Raw genomic sequence first — 24,968 nt, forward strand, 5'->3', positions numbered from 1 at the left:
CTGTTAAAAGTCTTGGTGTAATCTTTGACTCCTCTCTATCTTTCCATTCTCACATTAATTCTATCACTAAATCAGCATTCTTTCATCTACGTCGCATCGCTCAGCTCCGTCCCTTCATCAGTATCTCAGACGCTGAAACTGTCATCCATGCATTTATCACATCACGTCTCGATTATTGCAATGCACTTTTTATTGGCCTTCCTGCTAGCTCCATTTCCAAATTGCAATACATTCAAAACTCTGCTGCCAGAATACTCACCCACACCAAGCGTTCTGCACATATCACCCCAATTTTGCATGATCTTCACTGGCTTCTTGTGGTTTACCGTATCAAATTCAAAATTCTCCTTCTCACTTTTAAATCTCTGCACGGCTTGGCTCCCTCCTATCTCTGTAATCTGCTTCACCCCTACGCACCGACTCGCTCTCTACGATCCTCCGACTCTAGCCTTCTCGTCGTCCCTCGGCATCGCCTTGTTTCGATGGGGGCAGATCATTCAGTGTTGTAGCACCCAAAATATGGAACTCTCTACCCCGATCACTCTGTTCTGTTAACACTATCTCTGAATTCAAATCCATGCTCAAAACTCACTTATTTGCTGAATGTTATAACTCTTAAGTTGTACTGTTTTTTTTTTTTTTTTTTTTTTTTTACCGCTGGGTGCTGTCCCATCTACCTAACCTTCTCATTTTCTGTACCTTCACTGTTATCTACCTGCTGTTGTTTTGTCTGCTGTCTTTGTCCTCTGCCTTTATTGTTGCTTGTCTATTGTAAAGCGTCCTTGAGCTCTGGAAAGGCGCTATATAAATAAAACTTATTATTAACAGTAAAGAGAAGACTCAGGTGTGCAGGCCTTATGGGAAGAATTGCAATGAAAAAGACATTTTTGAAACAGAAAAACAAAAAGAAAAGGTTAGAGTGGGCAAAGAAACAGACATTGGACAACAGATAATTGGAAATGAGTGTTATGGATCTTAACCCCATTTAACCTTCATTTTAAATCAAAATATTCACTCTTAGTCAAACTGTGAACTTTTACTCTTAGACGCCTGCCTTCGCTTTCTCAAACGAGTCCATCACAATCAAGGGCAAACAGTTCTTCATTTTCAAGATGATCGGCAGAGGTGGATCCAGTAAGGTACTTAAGAAATTAGGAATTCTTGCGACAGCTCGATCGTAATCCGAATTTTCCATTTCATGCGATCGATCAATGAGTAACAGAAGTGCTCTTGTTTATTTTCAGGTCTATTGTCTTGTTTGACAATAAGAAGTATGTATATGCTTTGAAATATGTGAATCTAGAGGAGGCTGATGCACAGGCAGTGGAAAGCTACAAGAATGAGATGGAGCACTTGAATCATCTTCAACAGTACAGCGACCAGATCATTAAGCTCTATGACTAGTAAGCGTGTCCACAACTTACCAGCATCGATACAGTGATGCTTGTAAAAACAAATTATACTTCTCACTTAGTACTTGGTAATATGCTTCTTCATATAATTACTTGCCATTTCAAGCTTGATTATTTTCATTTTGTTCTGTCAAACACAAAGAAGTTTTATAGAATCTTCATGCAGCTCTTTTTACATAAAATGTAAGCAGATAGTGACGTCTGTGAATCTAAGAAAAGTATTATTCTATAATCCGCTATATTCCAGGTCTTCTGAAGACATGCATTATGATAGCTTTATGTGAGGATAAGACCAAAATGTAAGTTAATATTCACTGAACATTTTCCCTCCAACAAAGCTTTGAAATCTTATTTGCATCCACATTCAGAAATGGCACACAATGAAATGCTGCGCCAGTTTTGATATAATGATGGCAAACAGCATTGGTTCTCGCAAATGAGCGAGGGAGCAGCAGTTTAAATATGTGTATAGACAATGAGAGATTTGAGAGCTGCAGCAAAGGGGAAGATCTTTCTGTAAATAATGACAACTACTATAAGTGGACCACTGTTATGATGGTGTTTTTGTCCTTTTGGGGCTTGACCGAGGTGGTCGCTAAGAACTTCTGTTGAATGGATAAGAGCTGTATGAAGAATCTGTCTGTGAAGTTTCAGCTCAAAATACCCCACGGATAATTTATTATGCCATGTTGTAATGTTTTGTGTGTCTCTTTAAATGCAAATGAGCTGCTGCTCCCCGCCCCCGACATAACTGGTCTCTGTGAATTCAATCAGAGTCGAAAGGCGAGTTGCAAACATTCACAAAATATAAAGTGCGATACATCTTCCATAAAGCTGGAACACGAACAGTTGGTACTGATCCATGCTTGAGAATCATATTTTTTGAAAATCCTGCTTTATATTGACACTCATTCACAAAGCAGTCCGGTGTAAAATGATTTGCTCAAACATACACTCGTTTTGGGGCACATTTCCTTCAAAAACCAAACTTGTCCACTGTGTCTTCAGTGGCTCTGATGCCGGGAGTACATGAAGAGTCGTGGGTGAGGCCTGTGCTAACGTGACGTCACTTTAGAGCAGAAACGAAAACCATTCAACCATTCCACAGTGAATTTTGCACAATAGGTCCCCTTTAATTAAAAAACAATCAAGCCATGCAGGTTTGGAACAACATTTTTGGGTGGTTCCTAATTCTAGTGTGGTTTAGTATGAATGAAGGATTTTCTTATGAAAACAAGCTGTTTCCTGTTTGATATTACAGTGAAATCACCAACAGCTACATTTACATGCTCATGGAGTGTGGCCACCTGGATGTTTAGAGGGGATTGATTGGGAAAATAAATGTAAATGGTTTCAATTTTGATTTCATGTTGACTTTAATTTTCTAATATTTTTTTCTTTGGAAGGTATCATCCACATTGATTTGAAGCCAGCAAATGTAGTAATTGTGGATGCTTCACTGAAACAGATAGACTTTGGAATCGCCAACCGCATTCAGCCCGATATGACCAGCATTATGAAGGATTCGCAGGTTGGAACAGAACTGTGATGTAAATATTGATTTATTTCTGGACTCCGTTATGCATTGATTTACTCTTCATTATGTTTTGCATCAGGTGGGGACACTAAACTACATGCCACCAGAGGCCATTAAAGACACTTCCTCTAATGGAAAGCCAGGTTCAAAGGTCAAATGAGTTTGTTTTTGTGCTTCAGAATCATGATGTTTGGATATCAATATATTTCAATACATGTACAGTATATTAAAGGGGTCATATCAGACATTTACGTTTTTCCCTAAAGGTCTATTTATGTTTACTATCAAGGTGTTGTTGTTTTATTAAAAAAAAAATATTTGCACTAAAAAGGTCAGCATTTAGTTTTCTGTGACCATTTTCAACCCTCTTTCAGACCCTAAGAATTAAATGTATAATTAAAATAGTTTTGGGGGTCTTTCCAGAGGAAGTCCTTTTTGCATAAAGGGCTAGTTCACCCAAAAATGAAAATTCTCTCATCATTTACTCATCCTCATGCCATCACAAATCTTTATAATTTTCTTTCTTCTGCAGAACACAAATTAAGTTTTTTAAAGAATTTCTCAGCTCTGTAGTTCTGTGCAATGCAAGTGAATGGTGATCAGACCTTTGTAACTCCAAAAGCACATAAAGTCAGCATTAAAGTAATCCATAAGACTCCAGTGGTTTAATCCATGTCTTCTGAAGAAATATGATAGGTGTGGGTGAGAAACAGATCAATATTTATGTCCTTTTTTACTATTAATCTCCACCTTTGATTAGCCCGACCAGTATGTGGTGATATGTACAAACAATACGAATCGCCAAAAAAAACTACAGAAGAAGGTGAAAGTGGAGATTTATTGTATAAAAGGACTTGAAGATTGATGTTTCTTACCTACACTTATCATATTACTTCAGAAGACATGGATTAAACTACTAGACTCTTATGGTTTACTTTTATGATGCCATTATGTGCTTTTTGGAGCTTCAAAGATTTGATCACTATTCACTTGCATTGCGTGAACCTACATGATATGATCATGGTTTATGATGAGAGAATTTTCCTTTATGGGTGAACTATCCCTTCAAGGACAGGAGAAAACATTGAAATAATTACTGTTTTAAAGTGATCAGTATATTGTCTTTCTGTGATTTACAGTAGAACCATGTAACAAAGATTTGAAGAGAATTCTCAACGAGCTTGCGGCTCTTCAGTATCGCAAGAGCTGCTAGTGTAAGTGCTCCTCAAATATTCATGTAGCTGTTCAAACATCATAACGCAACATTTTGTGTATTGTATTTCTGGATTAGATAACCATTATTAAAGCAAAAAGTTGTGAATTTAACCATCTGTTTCTACCATCCCTGCAGAACCTGGCCAAGATGTGCAACAGTGGGAAGAAATTGGATGTTTCTGCATGTGTGAAAACATCCACTCAGATGCTATGGAAATAATGAAGATGCCATGTGAGTTGTCTATCATGGCATGTGGAGATAGAGACTGGTTCTAACAGCAGGACTCCACTATTTCGACTAAAACCACGATTACTCATGTAAAGGCTCAGGACCGCTAATTGGAAGCCTTGAGCTTCTTCCTTCACTAGCTGCCAGCTTGCTTGCCACCTTGTTCTAGATGTGTTAAGGAAATTACACATTTTGTGTGTCTTCCTTCTGATTTTATGTGACTATGTAATATGCACTAAGAAAATGTACATGACAAATAAACCTATCCAGGTATTCTCTTGATGCCGGCCCAGAACGGACATTTCAAAGTAGAATATACTGGCTTAGCATATTCCCTAATTCCCTAATGACATATTATGGTCATTTTATATGATATAGTACAGTAAATATATTACATATTGAACATTTAAATCTGTTTCAATGTGACACTACAGCTTGGTTTAGTGTGCTTCATACTGTTGGTTATATTGGCTTTGTATCTTTTAATAATTTAAGAGTTTATCAAAAATGTTTTTTTTTTTTCCTACCCAGACTTTTGAACATGCCCTCAATACACCTTTAAAAAGTATTAAAATCAGGAAAATATGTTGCAGCGAGGATGATCAGTGTGGAGTTGTTTATTTTAATATTTCGCGTGTCTGAAGTGAAGTTACGAGTGTCCTGTTCATTGGGGTCTTTTATTTTGAAAGTATTTCATAGTGACGTCATACAAATGTCGCCGAAAGTTTCTGTCACGTTGTGTTTCAATCTCGTGTGTTTCTCGTTGGTGATCAGCAGCAGCGTTGCTGTAAACAACTGAAGGAATATAAATGGAGGAGCTTGAACAACAAGACATCGTGTTTCTTGAACTCAGACAAAAGTTGCAAAGTGGCCTTTTGTTCATCCGGTAAAGTTTGTATTTATACTCTGATATGAATCTCATTTATCCAGTTACGCTGCTTCATCATTCAATGAATGTGAGCTGAATAGCACGAAATATTTCATTTAATATGATCATTTAATGTTATATGTTAATACATTGATGGGAAGGTTTTTGATATTTTCAGTTGTCAAGTTTACTGTGTGTACTTTCTGATGAAAACATTTCAGTTAAGGCAATGTAGTTATTTTATCACGGTAATAGGACAACGAAAGCGCGCGCGCGCATGTGTGTGTATATTATTTATTTATATATATATATATATACATATTACATACAGTGCTGTGAAAGTATTTGCCCCTATCCAGATTTCTTCTGTTTATATCTCATACTAAATTGTTTCAAATATTCAAACAAAATCTAACATAAAACAAAGGCAAACTGAGTTTTTAAATGATAATTATATTTATTGAAGCTCAAAAGTTATCCAATACCAACTCGGCCTGTGTGACAAATTGTTTGCCCCCTTAGTTACTAAATCCCCAAATCTATTAAACTGTATTCACACTGGGGTTCAGCTGGACTAGACACATACAGACCTGTTTACAGCTTTTAAATTTAAGGGGGTAGTTAGTTTTTCACATGGGTGATATACAGCCGATCAGCTACGACATTAAAACCACCGGCCTAATATTGTGTATGTCCCTCTCATGCCACCAAAACAGCTCTGACCCATTGAGACATGGACTCCACAAGACCTCGGAAGGTGTCCTGTGGTATCTGGCACTAAGACGTTAGCAGCAGGGCCTCCATGGATCGGACTTGTTGGTCCAGCACATCCCATAGATGCTCAATCAGATTGAGATCTGGGGAATTTGGAGGCCAAGTCAATACCATGAACTCTATGTCATGTTCCTCAAACCATGCCTGAACAATTTTTGCCGTGTGGCAGGGCACATTATCCTGCTGAAAGAGGCCACTGCCATCATGGAATACCGTTGCCATGAAGGGGTGTACGTGGTCTGCAACAATCTTTAGGTATAGGTAATACGTGTCAAAGTATCAGCCACATGAATGTCAGGACTCAAGGTTTCCCAGCAGAACATTGCCCAGAACATCACACTACCTCCGCCGGCCTGCATTCTTGCCATGGTGCATCCTGCTGCCATCTCTTCTCCAGGTAAACGACACACACGCACCCGACCGACCACATGATCTACAAGAAAACATGATTCATCAGACCAGGCCACCTTCTTCCATTGTCCAGTTCTAACTCTCACATGCCCATTGTAGGCTCTTTTGTTGGTGGACAGGGGTCAGCATGGGCGGCTACGCAGCACCATAAGACTCCACTGTGTGTTCTGACACCTTTCTGTCATAACCAGCATTACATTTTTCAGAAAGTTGTGCTACAGTAGCTCTTCTGTGGGATTGGACCAGACGGGCAAACCTTCGCTCCCCACGTGCATCAGATAGCCTTCGGTGTCCATGACTCTGTCGCTGGTTCACCGGTTGTCCATCCTTGGACCACTTTTGGTAGGCACTAACCACTGCATACTTGAAACACCCCACAAGACCTGCCGTTTTGGAGATGCTCTGACCCAGTCGTCTAGCCATCACAATTTGGTCCTGGTCAAAGTTGCTCAGATTCTTACACTTGCTCATTTTTCCTGCTTCCAACACATGAAATTCAAGAACTGACTGTTAACTTAGTGCCTAATATATCCCACCCCTTGACAGATGCCATTGTAACAATATACTGTATAATCAATGTTATTTACTTCACCTGTCAGTGGTTTTAATGTTGTGGCTGATCAGTATATATATATATATATATATTTGAAAACTGTATTTAGTTTACTCTGGTTGCCTTTGTTTTATGTAATATCTCGTTTGAATTTGTAATCAATTCTGACTCAAATCACTTTTGTATTGTTTAGTCTGAACAGCAGAAATTTCATTTTTAACTTTTCTTTTTTTGGTCTAAATACATGCGTACATTTATTCTTACTGCAATAGAAGTGTGAGAACTTGGTATTCGCTGTCTATCACTTGCATGAAGTAAGAAATAAGATTCCACAAGCTTTTTTACACAGTTTGATGGAATTTTTTCTTTTATGGTTGTAGGGTCACTGACAAAGAACAAATGAAAAATCTAGTTCAAAACTCTAGTTTGTAGAGATGTAATCTTTGTGTTCATGTTGTTTTCATATTTTTGAAAAACATACATAGCATTTTCTACCCCAAAAATTTTTTTTTAATTACATTAAACATGCCATGTTGTGTAAGAATCAATTTAAAATATATTTTTTATTTCAAAACCGTTTTCAAACATATTTTTTACAAATATCAGGAATTTTGGAGTCAAGAATTTCAAGATGTTTTCTCAGGGTTACCTCAAATGACCTGAACAAAACGTGCCTTTTTGTTCAAATGTAAAAATTTGAGAAAATTTGGTAGAAAATCTGAGGTTTGTTAAATAATTCATACATTTGAGGGTCACAAGGGTCCTCACTCTTTTAGGTTTTTTCTGTCTGCATGTTGGTTACATTAAATGACTTTGATTTTGTGGAAAGAAAAAAAATAAATGAAAAATACTTAAAAAATGTTTTGTTAATTTTTAAACAAAATAATAGTAAAACATTCCAAACTTTTCATTCCACAATTTATTTTTTCAAGAATTTAAGCTTTTGAAGAGACAACACCACAACATTTTTAACGTTTGAAGGAATATTACGGGTTCAATACAAGTGAAGATCTATCTACAGAATGTGATTGCCACAAAAATGTATTTCAACTCGTTACTCCTTTTATATAAAAAAAAAGGCAGAAGTCGAGGTTACAGTGAGGCACTTACAATAGAAGTGAATGGGGGCCAACTTCTGGAGGGTTTAAAGGCAGAAATGTGACTCTTATAATTTTATAAAAGCACATTAAAACTCATGCATTTTTTTGAGCTTTAAAGTTGTTTAAATTGTCATTTTACATTAATTTGAATTGTCATCATGGTAACAAAGTTGTAAAATTGACTGTAACACCAAAAAGGTTAGTAAGTGATTTTATCACACTAAAATCATGTCACACATGTTGTTTATGTATTGTGAATATACTTTTTGAGTGTTTTTGCATTTACAGATTGGCACTCATTCACTTCCATTGTAAGTGCCAAAATATTTTTTTTATGATGATTATCAATGTTTTTCCGTAAATGCTGTCGATTGATCTTAACTTGTATTGAACTCATATTGAGAGAATTTCAAAATGACTTTGAACTCAGTCATTTAAAACAGGTTCATCATTGTAGAAGTGCATTCAAGTCATTGTTTTGTGTGAATTGCATTTTTTATGTATTTTTGCATGACAAAATAATTGAGCATCAGATCATTGACGCAGCATCAGTCACTGTACAGAAATGTTACTGTACTAGCAATTGTGAACTTGTATTGCAGCGCTTCATATTCTACTGTCTCCCCAGGATTATTCACTTATGTTGTAGAATTGTTCATTTTAAGGAGCTGTTGGATTACAGCATATAGACAATTTGTTTATTTTAATTATATATAACATTTTTGCAAGGGAGGATGTATTGAATGTGTACCTTAGTGTATCCCAGCTGTCAGTCACAAAAATGAAGCGTAAAGTCCATTTAACCCTTTATTGAACAGTCATAAGACCACAATATGTCTATATACATTCAACACAAACAGTATTAATACGACAACATTTTTTTTTTTAAATGAATCGAACTGAAATAGTATGGTAGTATGCTATTCCAAACAGTGACAACACTTGAGAGTGTACTACAGTTTGAATCATTTATGTTTGTAAACTGTTTAGTGTAGTTTAAATTTCAATTTGTAACATTTTTACATTGTAGATTTATGCTTTTCATAGTGAGGTATTTGAACACTAGATGGTAGTGTTTGACAGTGTTCTTAACATCGAGATGTTTAACTGTATCTGATCACCATTTACACTTTTAGTTTTTCACCATCTGTCTTTTTTGCAGTTCACTTAAATAGTGCTGTTGTGTGACAAATACATTTTTAAAAGTACAAATATTCCATTTGGGCTGTCAATTAATATGAGCTCATAAATGCATTTATACTCTTATTAATATACAGGAAAAAAATGAGTTTAAAGTAGATTTAGATGACCTATATAGCATGACACATTGCAGGACAGACAGTTGTCATGTCAACTTCTACATTTTTGGAAACATACAGTGGTCATTTCTTAATGACGCTATAAAAAGTTTTCATTTTACATGCATTACTGACTAGATAGTAGATACAATAAGAAATGTCATGATGCTGCTATCAAAATTTCATTTCTGACTTCTGTTTTACACCCTCAGGAGTGACATTGTTCAAAATGGTGCAGATGTGAAGCTAGAGTCCAGAGAAGAGTCCACCTTAAACATCCGAACACCTGAAAGGACTTATCAGGTGAACTTAACACCTGGTGTAAGTCTAGTGGAGGCGTCATGCCAGAAAAGTCCAGGAGTCACTGAACATGGATCCCACTTTAGACTGCGTCTAAACGTGGAGCAGCCATTAGGTACTCGCCGAGCATGTTCAGAACATTAACCTTAAGTTGCAATCGATTCTGATTCAAATCACTTTTGTTTTGTGTAGTCTGAACAGCAGAAATCCTAGTCCAATGAAGAGACGACCACTTGTGCTAAAGATCAAGATGCTTAAAGATTGCACCTTAGTACCGGCCCTGACTTTAAGTATACTATTGTAAAGTTACTTGGTTATTCAGTTTCTATTAATGATATTTAAAGAAAACATTTTGGCTAACAAATGTTTTTATGGCCATTGGGAGTCTGTGATTTTTGCATACATGCGGTTACAGTTGGTTCTAAATGTTGGAGGTCAGCGAGGTCATTATGTTTGACTCTTAATTTGCCCATTGATTCTCATTTGATTTGCTTGAGGAATTTGAGTAATGAGAACAGCCCAGCCCTTCAGCTGTACATATACACAGCAGATTAACAGAGATTAATGAAGAACAATGCAAACTCCAGTAAGTGACCTACTGCTCGGAGGCTGAGCTCTACTTCATGTCACAACAACTCAAGACACAGAATCCGCAAAAGTCATAACTGCACCCAAAAATTAAAATTCTGTCTTCATTTACTCACACTCATGTCATTCCAAACCCCTATGATTGTCTTTCTTCTGTTGAACGCAAAAAGTGAATGTCCAAGTTGCTCTTTTGCAAACATTGAAAGTGGGTGGGGACCATTGTATGGAAAAGAGCAGTGTGAACCCACAAAAATATCTTTCCTCTGTTCATACAAACAATTCTTAAAAAATAACAATACATAATAATAATTAAAAGAAGGTACGTTTCTAATTCCCAAATGATTTGTACTTGAGTCTTTTGCTTTGTTGTTAAGAAAAACAAGCTTCGTACCACATGAGCCATAGTTGGTTTTTGACCATTGAAAAGTGTAATATTTAACAATTTGATAATGAGAGCCCCATTTCTCTGAAATTGAACCAGTTATGGCCTTAGAAATGAAGCCAGAATCTAAAAGGATATTCAGAGACTGTATCGTTAATACTTCTGGAGTTATAGGCACAAAATCAATATTTGGTTCCATTTGTGGGTTCGTACCATTAGCATATAATGCAAAGAAGGATTCTGAAGTCTTAGAAACACCTACATGTACTCTGTGTATAAATAATTGAGCGATGCTGCAACATTTGTTTGACCTGTAGTTTTTCTCCCAAAATGATCCTCTTGCCCCTCACCCCACTTCTAAAATGTATTACTCAGTAAATGTTGATCTGTAGCATTTCATCAGCATCAGAATTTATGTTGACCTTTCTTAAATAAGGATATGGATGATAGATGGATGGGTGAATAGATTAATGGACAGAGGGATGATGAATGGATGTATAAAAAAGACAGAAGAGTAGAGAGACAGATGGTTGGATGAATGGATGGATAATATAGACTGGGATAGAGAGATAGAAAAGATGGTTGGCTAGATGGATGGATGTGAAAAAGATAGATGTATAGACGGATAGGAAATATGTATGGATGAAAGATTGGATGGATGAATGGACAGAGCATAGATGGATGGATAAATGGAGGGTTTGATAGATAAATATTTAGATGGATGCTGGATGAATAGATGAACGATAAATGGAGGGAAATATAAAAGATGGATGATGAATGGATGGATGGATACAAATACAGACAGATAGGAAAGATGGAGGGATAAAAAAGATGGAGGGATAGACAGATAGGAAAGATGGGTGCATGGATAGATAGATAGATGGATGAATTGAGGGATGATTGGATGGAGGGATGGAAAAATGGATGTATAGACAGATAGCAAAGGTGGATGACTGGATGGATGGATAAATAGAGGGACGAATAGACAGATGAATGAATTAATGAATAGACATATACTATAGATAGATGGATGGGTAAAAAGTTGGAGGGATAGACAGATAGGAAAGAAGGGTGGATAGATGGAGGGATGGAGGCAGTTGAAAGATGAATGAATGAATGAGCAGACAGATGGACAGATAATAAAGATGAATGATGGATGGATGGAAATAAATACGGACAGATAGGAAAGACTGATGGATAGATGGATGATGAATGGATGGATAAAAAAGACAGAGGGATTGACAGATAGGAAAGATGGTGGATGGATATATAGACAGATTGAGAATGAATTAATGAGTGGACAGACAGACGGATGAGTGGATGGATGGACGATATACAGATAGGGATGATAGATGGCTGAATTAATGAATAGATAAATACTATAAAGTGCATCTGGAAAGTATTCACAGCGCATCACTTTTTCCACATTTTGTTATGTTACAAATAATTATTTCATTATTTTCCTAAAAATTCTACAAACAATACCCCATAATGTTGTTAAATGTTTCTTCAGACACTCCCAGCAGTGTGATTGGGCGGCTGAAAGTCAAGGAGACAAACTGCTTCCTGTGCCAGTCTTGTGGGTCCAGGGTGCTTCAGGACCGGTAAAGATGGATTTGTATTTTGTGACACATTATTTCAACGCATGATGTGCCATTACATGAAATGTTCTGTTGTTTTATTGAAAGGGTTTTTAGGCGAGTTCTTCCTCTGCCCAATGGAAACTGGAACACATTAGTGGACGACTGGTGCTGCCACCCTGATCCCTTCGCAAACAGGAAACTGCTTCCACGAGATGACGACTGTCTACTTGGCGACACGTATATTCTGTTGGCTCGGGACAGCGGCTGTGAGCAGACTCTCACACAGGAAGTGACCTCATATCAAATAGCTGCAGGTTCCAGCCAGATTTCTGGAGAGGTAAACTATTGAATTTAAAGAGGGAAGATTGTACTTGGTTCATTAAAGTGATACTTCTTCCAAAAATGAACATATGTCAACGTTTTCTCAATCCCATGATTTTTTTGTTCTCGTGGAACCAAAAGGGGAATTTTTGAAGAATGTCTTGGCTGCTCTTGTCCATGTTTTGAAAGGGATCATTCCAGGTCTTCTGAAGCTATAGGATAGCTTTGTGTGAGGAACAGACTGACATTTATTATTCACTGATAATCTTCCCCTTCGCTGGAACTCATAAATGGACTTCAGAAGTTGTATGGGCTACAAAAATGGCGTGCAACACAACTGGATCTCTCATGCCTCGTAACCAAACATCACTGATGTCAAACCTGATTCAGCAAGTCTTGTGGTGCCTGATTTTGTTGGGAGTCTTAAACAACAGAGGAAGATTTTCAGTCAATAATGACTTTAGAAACTTGGAAAATAGCTTCTGAAAGTCTATAAGTTGCATGGACTGCTTTTATGATTATTTTATCTGTGCTTTTTTGTCATTATGGAGCTTTACAGCCTCAGTCTCTGTTCACTTTCAATATGTGGAAAAGAGTGGTGGGGAAATTCTTTATAAATGTACCTTTTGTGTTCCACAGAAGAAAGTTAAATGGGTTTAGAATGACATGATGGTGAGTAAATTATTTTCATTTTTGGGTGAACCCTTTAATGCAACAAAAACTAAAATCCTTTTTTTCCCCCCTGAAAATGTCTTGATGCTGAGAATTTTAGTGCCCCTCACACAAAGGCAAATCCAGCTGTGATATTTTCACCCCAAGTAGTGCACACTTCTCATTTACACGGCCTCAGGGCTGACATAAGAGGAAGCTGGTTTCCTTTCTTCACAATCAGGGCTGAAAAGGCAGAGAAATCCACTCTTAAAAACATTAACTTGTGCTGTGCTGGGCTGGAGAACTCCATCATGTCTTTCAGAGCGAATGATTCTTTTGTGTGTGCTGCCCGTGGCCATGCTGAGGAGATAAGGGCACACAACACTATCAATCCTAAATCACTTCAGCACACAGCCCAATCTTTTTTTATTGATTGAAATGTAAATTTTTTAAAAGTAGATATTTTTAACATGTACGCTATGAGTCAAATGTTTAGATAAACATTTACATTTACATTTATTCATTTGGCAGACGCTTTTGTCCAAAGCGACTTACAGAGCCCTTATTACAGGGACAGTCCCCCCGGAGCAACCTGGAGTTAAGTGTCTTGCTCAAGGACACAATGGTGTTGGCTGTGGGGATCGAACCAGCGACCTTCTGATTATCAGTTTAGTGCTTTAGACCACTACACCACAACCAAGGGGTTGTTGTGTCTCAGTAGTTAAAGATCTGAGTTGGTAAATGAAAGGTTGCAGGTTCAAGCCCCACACGGGTCATAGTGCACTGAAACTAGACACTTAAAGAACACAATTTTTTAGGCTTCTGCAGGGCAGGGTTATTGTAGTTGAAAATGTAACTAGTTTTTATTTATATTTCATTTTGTATTTTGATTTTTAATGTCAGTTTAGTTTCAGTTTGTTTTTAATGAGTCCCTAAGGAATTTATTTTCTGAAATCGTTTTGTGTTCCCTCGCAATAGTTTGCGTTCCCTTACAATACTATGGCAAGGAGGAGGGTGGAGCCGGGCTGTGATGATGCACCCCGGCCCCTAATCAGGCTATTAATCTATTTATTCATATACCATTACTGTTGTAATACATGATATCCAAAACTCTGATTAGTTTTACTATAGTAAAAACATGGTTCTTTTATTTTAATATAGTTATCAAAATCATCGTACTCGCAACAAAATAAATAGTTACATAGTTACAGCAGGTTTACTATAGTGAAACTATGGTTAATTTTCACAAGGAGTTTTTTTGTTTGTTTTTTGTGGAAATTGTACTAGAAATTAGCCATGGTGTTACTATAGTAAAACATCAGTAACTGTTTTATTGGCTGAATGATTATGGTTTTATTACCATATTTTGAAAGCTTTTTGAAAAATGACGATGTCGTTTTTCGTTTTAATTTAATTTCGGCTTTAGTTTTTGATGCACCTGCCACACACAGCACTTTATTAGAAAATGTAACAAGTGAAATGTGATTGGTTGTTTTACATAGATCATACAGCCATTTTGTTTTGAGCCAGGCTTGTGAAAATAATTAAAGTATGCTGACTACCACCCCTGTAGTCGTGAGTTGGAATCCAGGGTGTGCTGAGTGACTCCAGCCAGGTCTCCTAAGCAACCAAATTGGCCCGGTTGCTAGGGAGGTTAGAGTCACAAGGGGTAACCTCCTCGTGGTCGCGATTAGTGGTTCTCGCTCTCAATGGGGTGCGTTGTAAGTTATGCATTCATCATGTAGAGTAGCATGAGCCTCCACATGCTGTGAGTCTCCACGTTGTCATGCAGGACAAGTCACATGATAAGATGCGTGGATTGACGGTCTCAGAAGTGGAGGCAACTGAGACTTGTCCTCCACCACCCGGATTGAGGTGATAAAAGCGCCACCGCGAGGACCTACTAAGTAGTGGGAATTGTGTATTCCAAATTGGGAGGAAAGGGGGTAAAAAATAAATAAAAAAATGTCCTGTAGTTTTAATGAGTTTTCGTTCATATTTTAGTGGGCATTTTTGTTCTAGTGCAAGCTGTTTTTTTTATTGTTGTTACAAATATTCTCTTTTCTTATATTCATACTTATTTCTTTTTAACTTTGCCCCAGGGGAACTGAACCTGTAATAACTGTACTGTAAGTTGCTTTGTATAAAAGTGTCAGCTAAATGAATACTTGCAGTAGTTCGCTCCCCCATTATAACCAGTGCTATATATTGTAGCAAATGAACATGATACATTTTCCTTTACCAAAGTGTGTGCGTGTCGTCCACAGCAGAAGCGATTCAGTAAGAGTGTGATGGTTTCCTGTAGGAACTGCTCTGCACTGTTGGGGGAGGAAGTCACTTCAGGTAAGAAAAACAAAGCAGCAGTACAATCACCGTGGTTGCACAACATTTGACCATTTTACATGACTGCAAATGAATAAAACCAAAGCTTTTTTGATATAAACTCATGAAGTCACCCATTACCCAGGTGCATATGTCCTAGCTGTCATAGTGAAAACAAGCACTTTAAAGCCTGATACATATTTTAAACTATTTTTAAACAATCAAGTAATTATGCATCCTATAAATAAAGACACAAATTTACGGACGTCAGTGTTAGTTGTTACTCGGTGAAATACATCCCCTCCGCTCTAGTTCTTGTCTCTCATTTACACTTTTGCGTATTCTAAACTTGCTGCGCCGTGATCATTTACGACATAGTGCCATTATAATGAAGCCATATTGATATGTGACTCCACGAGAACATTTCTTTTCAAAATTATGCCTGAAAAAGATTACGTATGCACAGAATGATATTATTGCTTCTAACAGCAGAGTTCTGTGACAATGAGCTGTGACAAGTACTGACAAATCAGTTTTTCTATGAGATGTTGAAGGTACCCATATTAACAGAGATGTGATTTCCTTTATTTGCTGTAATCTGACAGCTCCAGCTGTTGATAATGTGATATTTCCTGTGTTTAATATGTCACTGTCTTTTTGTGTTTCAGAGGTGCTGAAGTTTTACATGACTGAAATATTAGTAAAGCCAAGTGAAGATGGACAGTGTGATATAACACAACATAGTTCACTGTCCAAGTCCATTTCAACAAGGTTAGCAAGGTGACACCACTATTGGACAGATCTGTATGTATGTAGAAAAGGTATCATTTCATTAATATACTGTCTGTTAACTACAAAGATTTTTTTTTTATGGCAACTCCTACAGATGGGGATTCTTGGAGCAGACTTTGGCTTCCAGACTGGTCGAGCTCTCATCTGCACAAAGTATATTTCGCTTTTCCATCCAAACTCCAGGTGGCAAAGCCATGATTTTGGTACGTACTGTATAAATTAACATTAGATATCTACTCATTACTCAGTTACTTTTTCAGAACATTATTTTTGTCTCAGATTTAATGTGTCCATGTTCTGCACGTTTGTACCATTTGTTACACCTGAGCTCCTCGTACAGTACAATACAAGTCAAGGTTTCCTGCAGCATAAACAATCATAAAAAAAATTTGTGTTTTTTTGTGCTACTGTATCTTTAAAACTGTGTAAATTATGTATACATAATATAACCTAAATGATGAAAAATTATGTGTTTTATTTTAGAAATTTTTTGTACAAACACTTATTTTAAACAATTCTTACTCTTGATGTCCATTTAAAATAATGGAAAATGTTGATTATCCAAATTCCTATATTTTGGAATTGATACAAGGAGGAACAAACACTAAAACACAAAAGTTTTAGGCACTTGTGAAAAATGTGGCATAGTGAGGATGTCTTCAAAAATAATGACATAGTTTTCATTTTTCAATTAACATCATCCAAAGTCCAGTAAACATAAAAACGTTAAACCAATATTCTGTGTGACCACCTTTACCTTCTCCTAGATACACCTGGACACAGTTTTTCTTGGTTGTTGGCAGATAGGATGTTCAAAGCTTCTTGGAGAATTCACCACAGTTCTTCTATTTATTTAGGCTGTCTAAATTACTTCTGTCTCTTCTTGTAATCTCAGACTGACTCGATGTTCAGTGGGGGGCTCTGTGGGGGTCATGACATCTGTTGCAGGGCTCCCTGTTCTTCTATTCTAATCTTTTCTCTTTGCAAATGTAGTGTTTGGGAGTCTAACGTTTATATTTCCTATTAACACACTAAAGCTGAAGATATAAATAATCATCTTCAGATAAATGCTTTTGTGAAACATCTTACATTATGTGCCTAAACTTTTGCACAGTACTGTATGTTAAAGGAATATTCTGGGTTAATACAAGTTAAGTGCAATCGACAGCATTTGTAGCATAATATTGATTATATAGAAAATAATTTTGACTCGTCCCTTTTATATTTACAAATTGCAGTTACATTAAGGCACTTACAATGGAAGTGAATGGGGCCAGTCCATAAACACTAAAATATACACTTTTTCAAAAGTATAGCTGCAAGACATAAACATGAATCTAGTGTCATAAAATCTCTATTCAACATGCTTTTAATGTGATAAAATCACTTATAGGGTTTATGCCGCTGCGTCGTCATGGCAACAAAGTTGTACTATTGTATAACTTTACACTGATAGGGTTTGTAAGCGATTTAATCACACTGAAATGATGTTAACATGTAAATTCAGTAAAAAAAAGAAACGTCCTCTCACTTTCAACTGCTTTTATTTTCAGCAAAATTAACATGTGTAAAGATTTGTATGAACATAAAAATTATTCTGGGGGAATGGCCCTAGCCCTCACCCTCTGATCCATCAGATCCCAGACGTGCTCAATGGGATTGAGATCTGGGCTCTTCGCTGGCCATGGCAGAACACTGACATTCCTGTCTTCCAGGAAATCACGCACAGAATGAGCAGTATGGCTGGTGGCATTGCAGGAAGGGTACCACATGAGGGAGGAGGATGTCTTCCCTGTAAATCACAGCATTGAGATTGCCAGCAGTGACAACAAGCTCAGTCCGATGATGCTGTGACAATCAATCCATCTCCAGAGCGCAGGCCTCAGTGTAACGCTCATTCCTTCGACGATAAACGTGAGTCCGACCATCACCCCTAGTGAGACAAAACCACGACTCGTCAGTGAAGAGCACCTTTTGCCAGTACTGTCTGGTCCGGCGAAGGTGGGTTTATGCCCATAGGTAACGTTGTTTCCGGTGATGTCTGGTAAGGACCTGCATTAAAACAGACCTACAAGCCCTCAGTCCAGCCTCTCTCAACCTATGGCGGACAGTCTGAACACTGATAGAGGGATTGTGCATTCCTTGTGTAATTCGGGCAGTTGTTGTTGCCATCCTTTTCCGTATCACGCATGTAGGTGTGATATTCGGATGTACCGATCCTTTGCAGGTGTTGTTACATGTGATCTGCCACTGCGAGGACGATCAGCTGTCCTTCCTGTCCCCCTTTAGTGCTGTCTTTGGCGTCTCACAGTACGGACATTGCGATTTATTGCCCTGGCCACATCTGCAGTCCTCATGCCTCCATGCAGCATGCCTAAGTCACGTTCATGCAGATGAGCAGAGGACCCTGGGCATCTTTCTTTGGTGTTTTTCACAGTCAGTAGAAAGGTCTCTATAGTGTCCTGAGTTTTCATAACTGTGACCTTAATTGTCTAACGTCTGTAAGCTGTTAGTGTCTTAATGACCGTTCCACAGGTGCATGTTCATTCATTGTTTATGGTTCATTGATCAAGCATTGAAAACATTGTTTAAACCCTTTACAATAAAGATCTGTAAAGACAAAATTATCTATAAAAAGGGACTTTTTATTGTTTACGTCTTGTGACTATACTTTTAAAAACGTGTGTATTTTAATGCTAACAGATTGGACCCCATTCACTTCCATTGTAAAGGACGAGATAAAATATTATATATATATTTCAAATATAGAGTGCATCCGGAAAGTATTCACAGCGCTTCACTTTTTCCACATTTTGTTATGTTACAGCCTTATTCCAAAATGGATTAAATTAATTATTTTCCTCAAAATTCGACAAACAATACCTCATAATGACAACGTGAAAGAAGTTCGTTTGAAATCTTTGCAAATTTATTACAAATAAAAACTAAAACAAAAAACCACATGTACATAAGTATTCACAATCTTTGCTCAGTACTTTGTTGAAACACCTTTGGCACCAATTACAGCCTCAAGTCTTTTTGTGTATCATGCTACAAGCTTGGCACACCTATTTTTGGGCAGTTTCTCCCATTCTTCTCTGCAGGACCTCTCAAGCTCCATCAGGTTGGATGGGTAGTGTCGGTGCACAGCCATTTTCAGATCTCTCCAGAGATGTTCAATTAAGTTAAAGTCTGGGCACTGGCTGGGCCACTCAAGGACATTCACAGAGTTGTCCCGTAGCCACTACTTTGTTATCTTGGCTGTGTGCTTAGGGTCGTTGTCCTGTTGGAAGATGAACCTTCACCCCAGTCTGAGGTCCAGAGCGCTCTGGAACAGGTTTTCATCAAGGATGTCTCTGTACATTGCTGCGTTCATATTTCCCTTGATCCTGACTAGTCTCCCAGTTCCTGCAGCTGAAAAACATCCCCACAGCATGATGCTGCCACCACCATGCTTCACTGTAGGAATGGTATTGGCCAAGTGATGAGCGGTGCCTGGTTTCCTCCAGACATGACGCTTGCCATTCAGGCAAAAGTGTTCAGATTTTGTTTCTCATGGCTTGAGAGTCCTTCAGATGTCTTTTGGCAAACTCCAGGTAGGCTGTCATGTGCCTTTTACTGAGGAGTCGCTTCTGTCTGGTCACTCTACCATACAGGCCTGATTGGTGGAGTGCTGCAGAGATGGTTGTTCTTCTGGAAGGTTCTCCTCTCTCCACAGAGAAATGCTGGAGCTCTGTCAGAGTGACCATCGGGTTCTTGGTCACCTCCCTGACTAAGGCCCTTCTCCCCCGATCGCTCAGTTGGGCCGGGCGGCCAGCTCGTAGGAAGAGTCCTGGTGGTTCCAAACTTCCATTTACGGATGATGGAGGCCACTGTGCTCATTGGGACCTTCAATGCTGCAGAGATGGTTGTTCTTCTGGAAGGTTCTCCTCTCTGCACAGAGAAACGCTGGAGCTCCATCAGGTTGTTGGTCATCTCCCTGACTAAGGCCCTTCTCCCCCGATCGCTCAGTTTGGCCAGGTGGCCAGCTCTAGGAAGAGTCCTGGTGGTTCCAAACTTCGATGGAGGCCACTGTGCTCATTGGGACCTTCAAAGCTGCAGAAAGTTTTCTGTACCCTTCCCCAGATCTCTGCCTCGATGCAATCCTGTCTCGGAGGTCTACAGACAGTTCCTTGCACTTCATGGCTTGGTTTGTGCTCTGACATGCACTGTTAACTGTGGGACCTTATATTGACAGGTGTGTGCCTTTCCAAATCATGTCCAATCAACTGAATTTACCACAGGTGAACTCCAATCAAGTTGTAGAAACATCTCAAGGATGATCAGTGGAAACAGGATGCACCTGAGCTCAATTTTGAGTGTCATGGCAAAGGCTGTGAATACTTACGTACATAAGTATTTTATAAATTTGCAAAGATTTCAAACAAACTTCCTTCACGTTGACATTATGGGGTATTGTTTGTAGAATTTTAAGGAAAATAATGAATTTAATCAATTTTAGAATAAGGCTGTAACATAACAAAATGTGGAAAAAGTGAAGCGCTGTGAATACTTTCTGGATGCATTGTAATATAATTTTACAGTACGTTTTTTTTTTTTAGAGTACATCAACCTTTTGTTTTCTCTTTTTTTCACAAAGAAAGGAACATCCCATATTTTCTTTTTATGTCTCGTTTAAATCTGCTCTATGCTGAATGCTTTTTTTTTTTTTTTCATATATTGTGTAGCATTATCATCTATAGGATGAAGTATCTGTTCTCTTTTAATTATCAGCTGTGGCTTCTGAACACGGACACTCTGGTCGCCTCGTTTCCTGATGCAGCAGTGAGGGGCGACAGCTTCATCTCCGCAGGTGGCGTTCGCTCCGGAGAGCATCAGTCATTTCAGGCCGTTCCAGCAGTTAAAGTCCTCTATCTCTCCTGCTCTGACAGCGAGCACAAAGAGTAAGCCATCAATTCACCCTGTGGCTCCTGTTTTTCCTCTGATTAAATGAATAGTTCACCCAAAAATTTAAACCCAGTCATCATTTACTCACCCTCATGCCTACTAATGGTTTACTTATTGTTGTCTCTGCATATTAAAATGTATAGGAGAAAGTATTTTAACATGAAACAAATTACACATTTCATCTTGAAATAAATGGGTGCACATTTAAAAATGAAAACACCCAAGCTGTTGAATGTCTGTGTGTTCAGGTACTAGCTCACAATAATGCACACCAGAGTCACTCACATGCTATTTTAAATGATACATGTTCTCTTCTATGTGCTCGAGGGGCCAAATATATGGTGGATACAGAGTGAATCACACAGGAATTGTGGGAGGGTATTTTGCACCTCATTGTCTGTGTGACACTAGAAGGTCGTCACGACTCACTCCATCCCCCTCTTACCTCATCTCACTTTCTCTCTCGCTCTATTTTTCCAAGTGTGCATTAATTCTGGCTATTTTCCTACCCTGCAATCTGAGCATCTGAACGTCTCTCCTCCCAGCCGTAAGAGAGGTACAGTCTGTGGAGGAGGTGATGGGGTCAATCATGATTCATGGAGCTCTGTGGGACCGTCTCGCTCACAGGCCCTGTGCCGTTATGATACTTAGCTCAGTGGTTTTCAACTGGGTTTGGTTCAGGACTCAGATTATAATCTGGACATGAAAATATGTAGTTTTGCACATCACTAGATGTAGTTTCACTGCTCTCTGGGTTTCTCAGACGTGTCCACTTTAAGAGCTGCGTGTGTGCTTTCTATGGAATTGCAGCACAGATGGGTAAATGTCAATGAAATGTCCTGAATAGATCACCACCATAATGTGTGTGAGGATGGGAGTCTCTGCGCTCCTCTGCTGCTGTGATGCTCTCTATTGACAGATTGATGTGACATGATTAAAACCGTAATGTTTCATACTGTCACATTAATAGAATTTGTGGCCCCGCTGCTTCAGCAGGTGCAGAGTGATTAAATGAGGTAGTAATGGCTTCTGTGTTAACTCTCACTGTATCTCATATATTCAGCCTCTCTCTCTCTCTCTCTCTCTCTCTCTCTCTCTCTCTCTCTCTCACCCTTTGTTTTTTCTCTTTCTCTCTAGCATTGTGGATGTATGGGAGAAGGAGATCAGCGTGCACCCTCTGCCCCTCCCTCAGAGATCATGTGAGGAGCTCCTGAATCTTCTGAGTTCCAACACCTCCAGACTGCCGGCATTCCTGCGCTCTATGAACTCATATCAGGTCACCTACCGTTCTGACCACACATATGACATGTCAAAACCCATGACACAGTTTCCCAACTGCTTTGCCATCATAATTTCTTACTTTTAACATTTATATTTATGTTTTACATATATCCATTTATAGGATTGGGAACAGCGTTCCCGCATTTGTTCCTTACAGTGTTACCAGTGTAGTCTGATTCAATTACGAACGACTCTTATGTATCGAAGGTTTACATCAAGCCAGTGCAGACTGATTCCCGAACGAATGACTCTAAAGCCCAAAGTATACTTTGGCCAGATGTGAACGCTGAGCGTCTGCATACAGGATGCATGACTCAAATCTCATCATCAGCAGAGGGCTGGAGCACTGTATGCGCACAGCCCGATTTTTCAAGCCACTCGTCTTTGAGCGTACAGAATGCACATGCGTCACTGAAATTATTTGCATGAATTAGTGGGACCACAAGGTGGCAAAACTCACATTTGAGCCGTTGCTTTGACAAGTGACAAAGAAACACTAGAAGACATTGTCACCAGTAAATAACATGAGATGAAGGTAAAAACAACAACAGTGGATTTGCACATCAAGAGCGTGTGTGTGTGAGGAGGTCAGGAGACACCTGCATTTGGATAACTTGAGTCTGAAGTAATCTAAAGACATATTTATGGGTCTAAACACCTGAAGAGAAATAGTCCGGTGTCTAATTGCAGTCGTAGCTTGCATGCGCCAACCGCCAGTGTATACATGCACCATCAAATGGCTGCAGCGTGAACCATACAGTGCGTCTAGTGTTGTCTGATTTATAAAGGAAATAGTATTCCCATACCCTTTCATTTACCACATCAATCCTTAAAACATGGGTCAAAATACTGATAATCCATCCATGTGGCAAAGGACAAATCTCAGTTGCCTACGCGTCTGAGACAGTCAATCCACGCATCTAATCACGTGGCTTGTTGAGAGCATTACCGCGGAGATGTAGCGTGTTTGGAAGCCCATGCTATTCTCCACGGCATCCTTACACAACTCACCACACGCCCCTCCGACAGCAAGAACCACATTATAGCGACCACGAGGAGGTTACTCTATATGTGACTCTACCCACCCTAGCAACTGGGCCAATTTGGTTGCTTAGGAGACCTGGCTGGAGTCACTCAGCATGCCCTGGATTCGAACTTGCGACTCCAGGGGTGGTAGCCAGCATCAATACTCGCTGAGCCACCCAGGCCCCCACACTTAGTCGGTTATTAACTTTTTAATATAAGTTCTGTCAATAGTTAGCGCAATTTGGTGGATCACAAAAGAATAGCACCCAACGAAGCCATTACATCACTGTGCATTCAACAAGAAACAACCGTGTTTACTAGTAAAGTAACTTATTTAATGCAGGAAGGTTGGCTAAAACAGCATTGTAGGAGTCCAGTCTAGAGATGTCAAGAGCCTGGACAAGGAGTTGTGCCGCATGCTCAGAAAGGAAGGATTTGATCTTACTAATGATTTAAAGTGCAAATCTGCATTACCAGGCAGTCTTGTGGCTGAGTGCGATGTTGTCCTTGAAGTTAACCTTGTCAACAAGTTATCCTGAAGTCCCTGGTTGACTTGGATGGAGTTAACTTTGATTAGCCTAGATGAATATTGATGTTAAGATGAATTGCTGATCTGACTGGGAAGATGAGGAGTTTTTTCTTTGCTAGGTTGAGTTGTACCCAGATGTTGTACCCAGGTTGAGAATACCCAGGTGGTGGCCTTTCTTCTAGGCTGATATATCTACTAGGCAAGCTTTAATATATGCATTCCACATCAGTTTGGAATGAGGAGTAGAGCTGTGTGTCGTCAGTTTAGCAGTGGTAGAAAAATCCATGCACTTGGTTGAACAGTCCAAGTGATGCTTCCTATATTGAGAAGTGGAGAGGGCCCAGCACTGAACCCTGAGGTGCCCCAGTGGTTAGTTGACGTGATGCTAGGAAACCCTGAAGATTCCTAAGGCGAGTTAGGACTAAAACCAACAAAGAACAGTTCCCCAGTGTCGAGATGGCAGTGATCTGGTGATTTACTGTGTTTAAGGTTACAGACAAGTCCATCAGGATGAGAGTGGATGATCTGGAGGCAGCTTTTCCAAGCTGACTGGTTTCAGTGATGGATAGCAAAGCAATCTCTTCATACTACCTTCTATATGTGACTATACATAGGCCTGTGTTAACTTCTTTTTAAACTTTGAAGCCACTAAGTGAATGTTTTGGTACCCCCTCACTTCATTTGACAGCGTTTTTATAACCCATCTTCAGCTAAGCTGACGTTAGTACCTCTTGTTCACATCGCCTAAGCAGGAAGTGCTTTCAAGTGGAAAAGAAAAATCTTCTTCTATAGCCTAAAAAATATCAACAATATCTAACAAGTCTTTGAAGCAGATGTGCATTGTTATCA

The 24,968-nt window shown here is 38.8% G+C and overlaps 2 protein-coding genes across 7 annotated transcripts in view; both read left to right on the top strand.

The window, feature by feature from the left end:
- The window catches only part of LOC127657834 (dual specificity protein kinase Ttk-like), a 465,704-nt gene that overhangs the window by 10,410 nt on the left and 430,326 nt on the right, over window positions 1-24,968 (top strand). The gene's annotated exons all lie outside the window — the stretch shown is intronic.
- The window catches only part of ube3d (ubiquitin protein ligase E3D), a 37,332-nt gene that overhangs the window by 8,533 nt on the left and 3,831 nt on the right, over window positions 1-24,968 (top strand). For 4 of the 6 annotated variants that reach the window (XM_052146754.1, XM_052146755.1, XM_052146752.1 and 1 more), the window contains 14 exons: window positions 1,047-1,139; window positions 1,245-1,403; window positions 2,819-2,943; window positions 3,029-3,100; window positions 4,089-4,163; window positions 4,301-5,279; window positions 9,610-9,812; window positions 12,181-12,271; window positions 12,356-12,587; window positions 15,490-15,565; window positions 16,213-16,324; window positions 16,431-16,539; window positions 21,110-21,279; window positions 22,421-22,559. In XM_052146754.1, coding sequence (XP_052002714.1) covers window positions 5,203-5,279; window positions 9,610-9,812; window positions 12,181-12,271; window positions 12,356-12,587; window positions 15,490-15,565; window positions 16,213-16,324; window positions 16,431-16,539; window positions 21,110-21,279; window positions 22,421-22,559 — 1,209 coding nt within the window. In that variant the 5' untranslated portion in view covers window positions 1,047-1,139; window positions 1,245-1,403; window positions 2,819-2,943; ... (1 more) ...; window positions 4,089-4,163; window positions 4,301-5,202. The remainder of the gene's footprint in view (window positions 1-1,046; window positions 1,140-1,244; window positions 1,404-2,818; window positions 2,944-3,028; window positions 3,101-4,088; window positions 4,164-4,300; window positions 5,280-9,609; window positions 9,813-12,180; window positions 12,272-12,355; window positions 12,588-15,489; window positions 15,566-16,212; window positions 16,325-16,430; window positions 16,540-21,109; window positions 21,280-22,420; window positions 22,560-24,968) is intronic. The other 2 variants (XM_052146756.1, XM_052146757.1) reach the window with 2 other exon arrangements.

The sequence above is a fragment of the Xyrauchen texanus genome, chromosome 17 (assembly GCF_025860055.1).
Source record: "Xyrauchen texanus isolate HMW12.3.18 chromosome 17, RBS_HiC_50CHRs, whole genome shotgun sequence".
NCBI lineage: Eukaryota > Metazoa > Chordata > Actinopteri > Cypriniformes > Catostomidae > Xyrauchen > Xyrauchen texanus.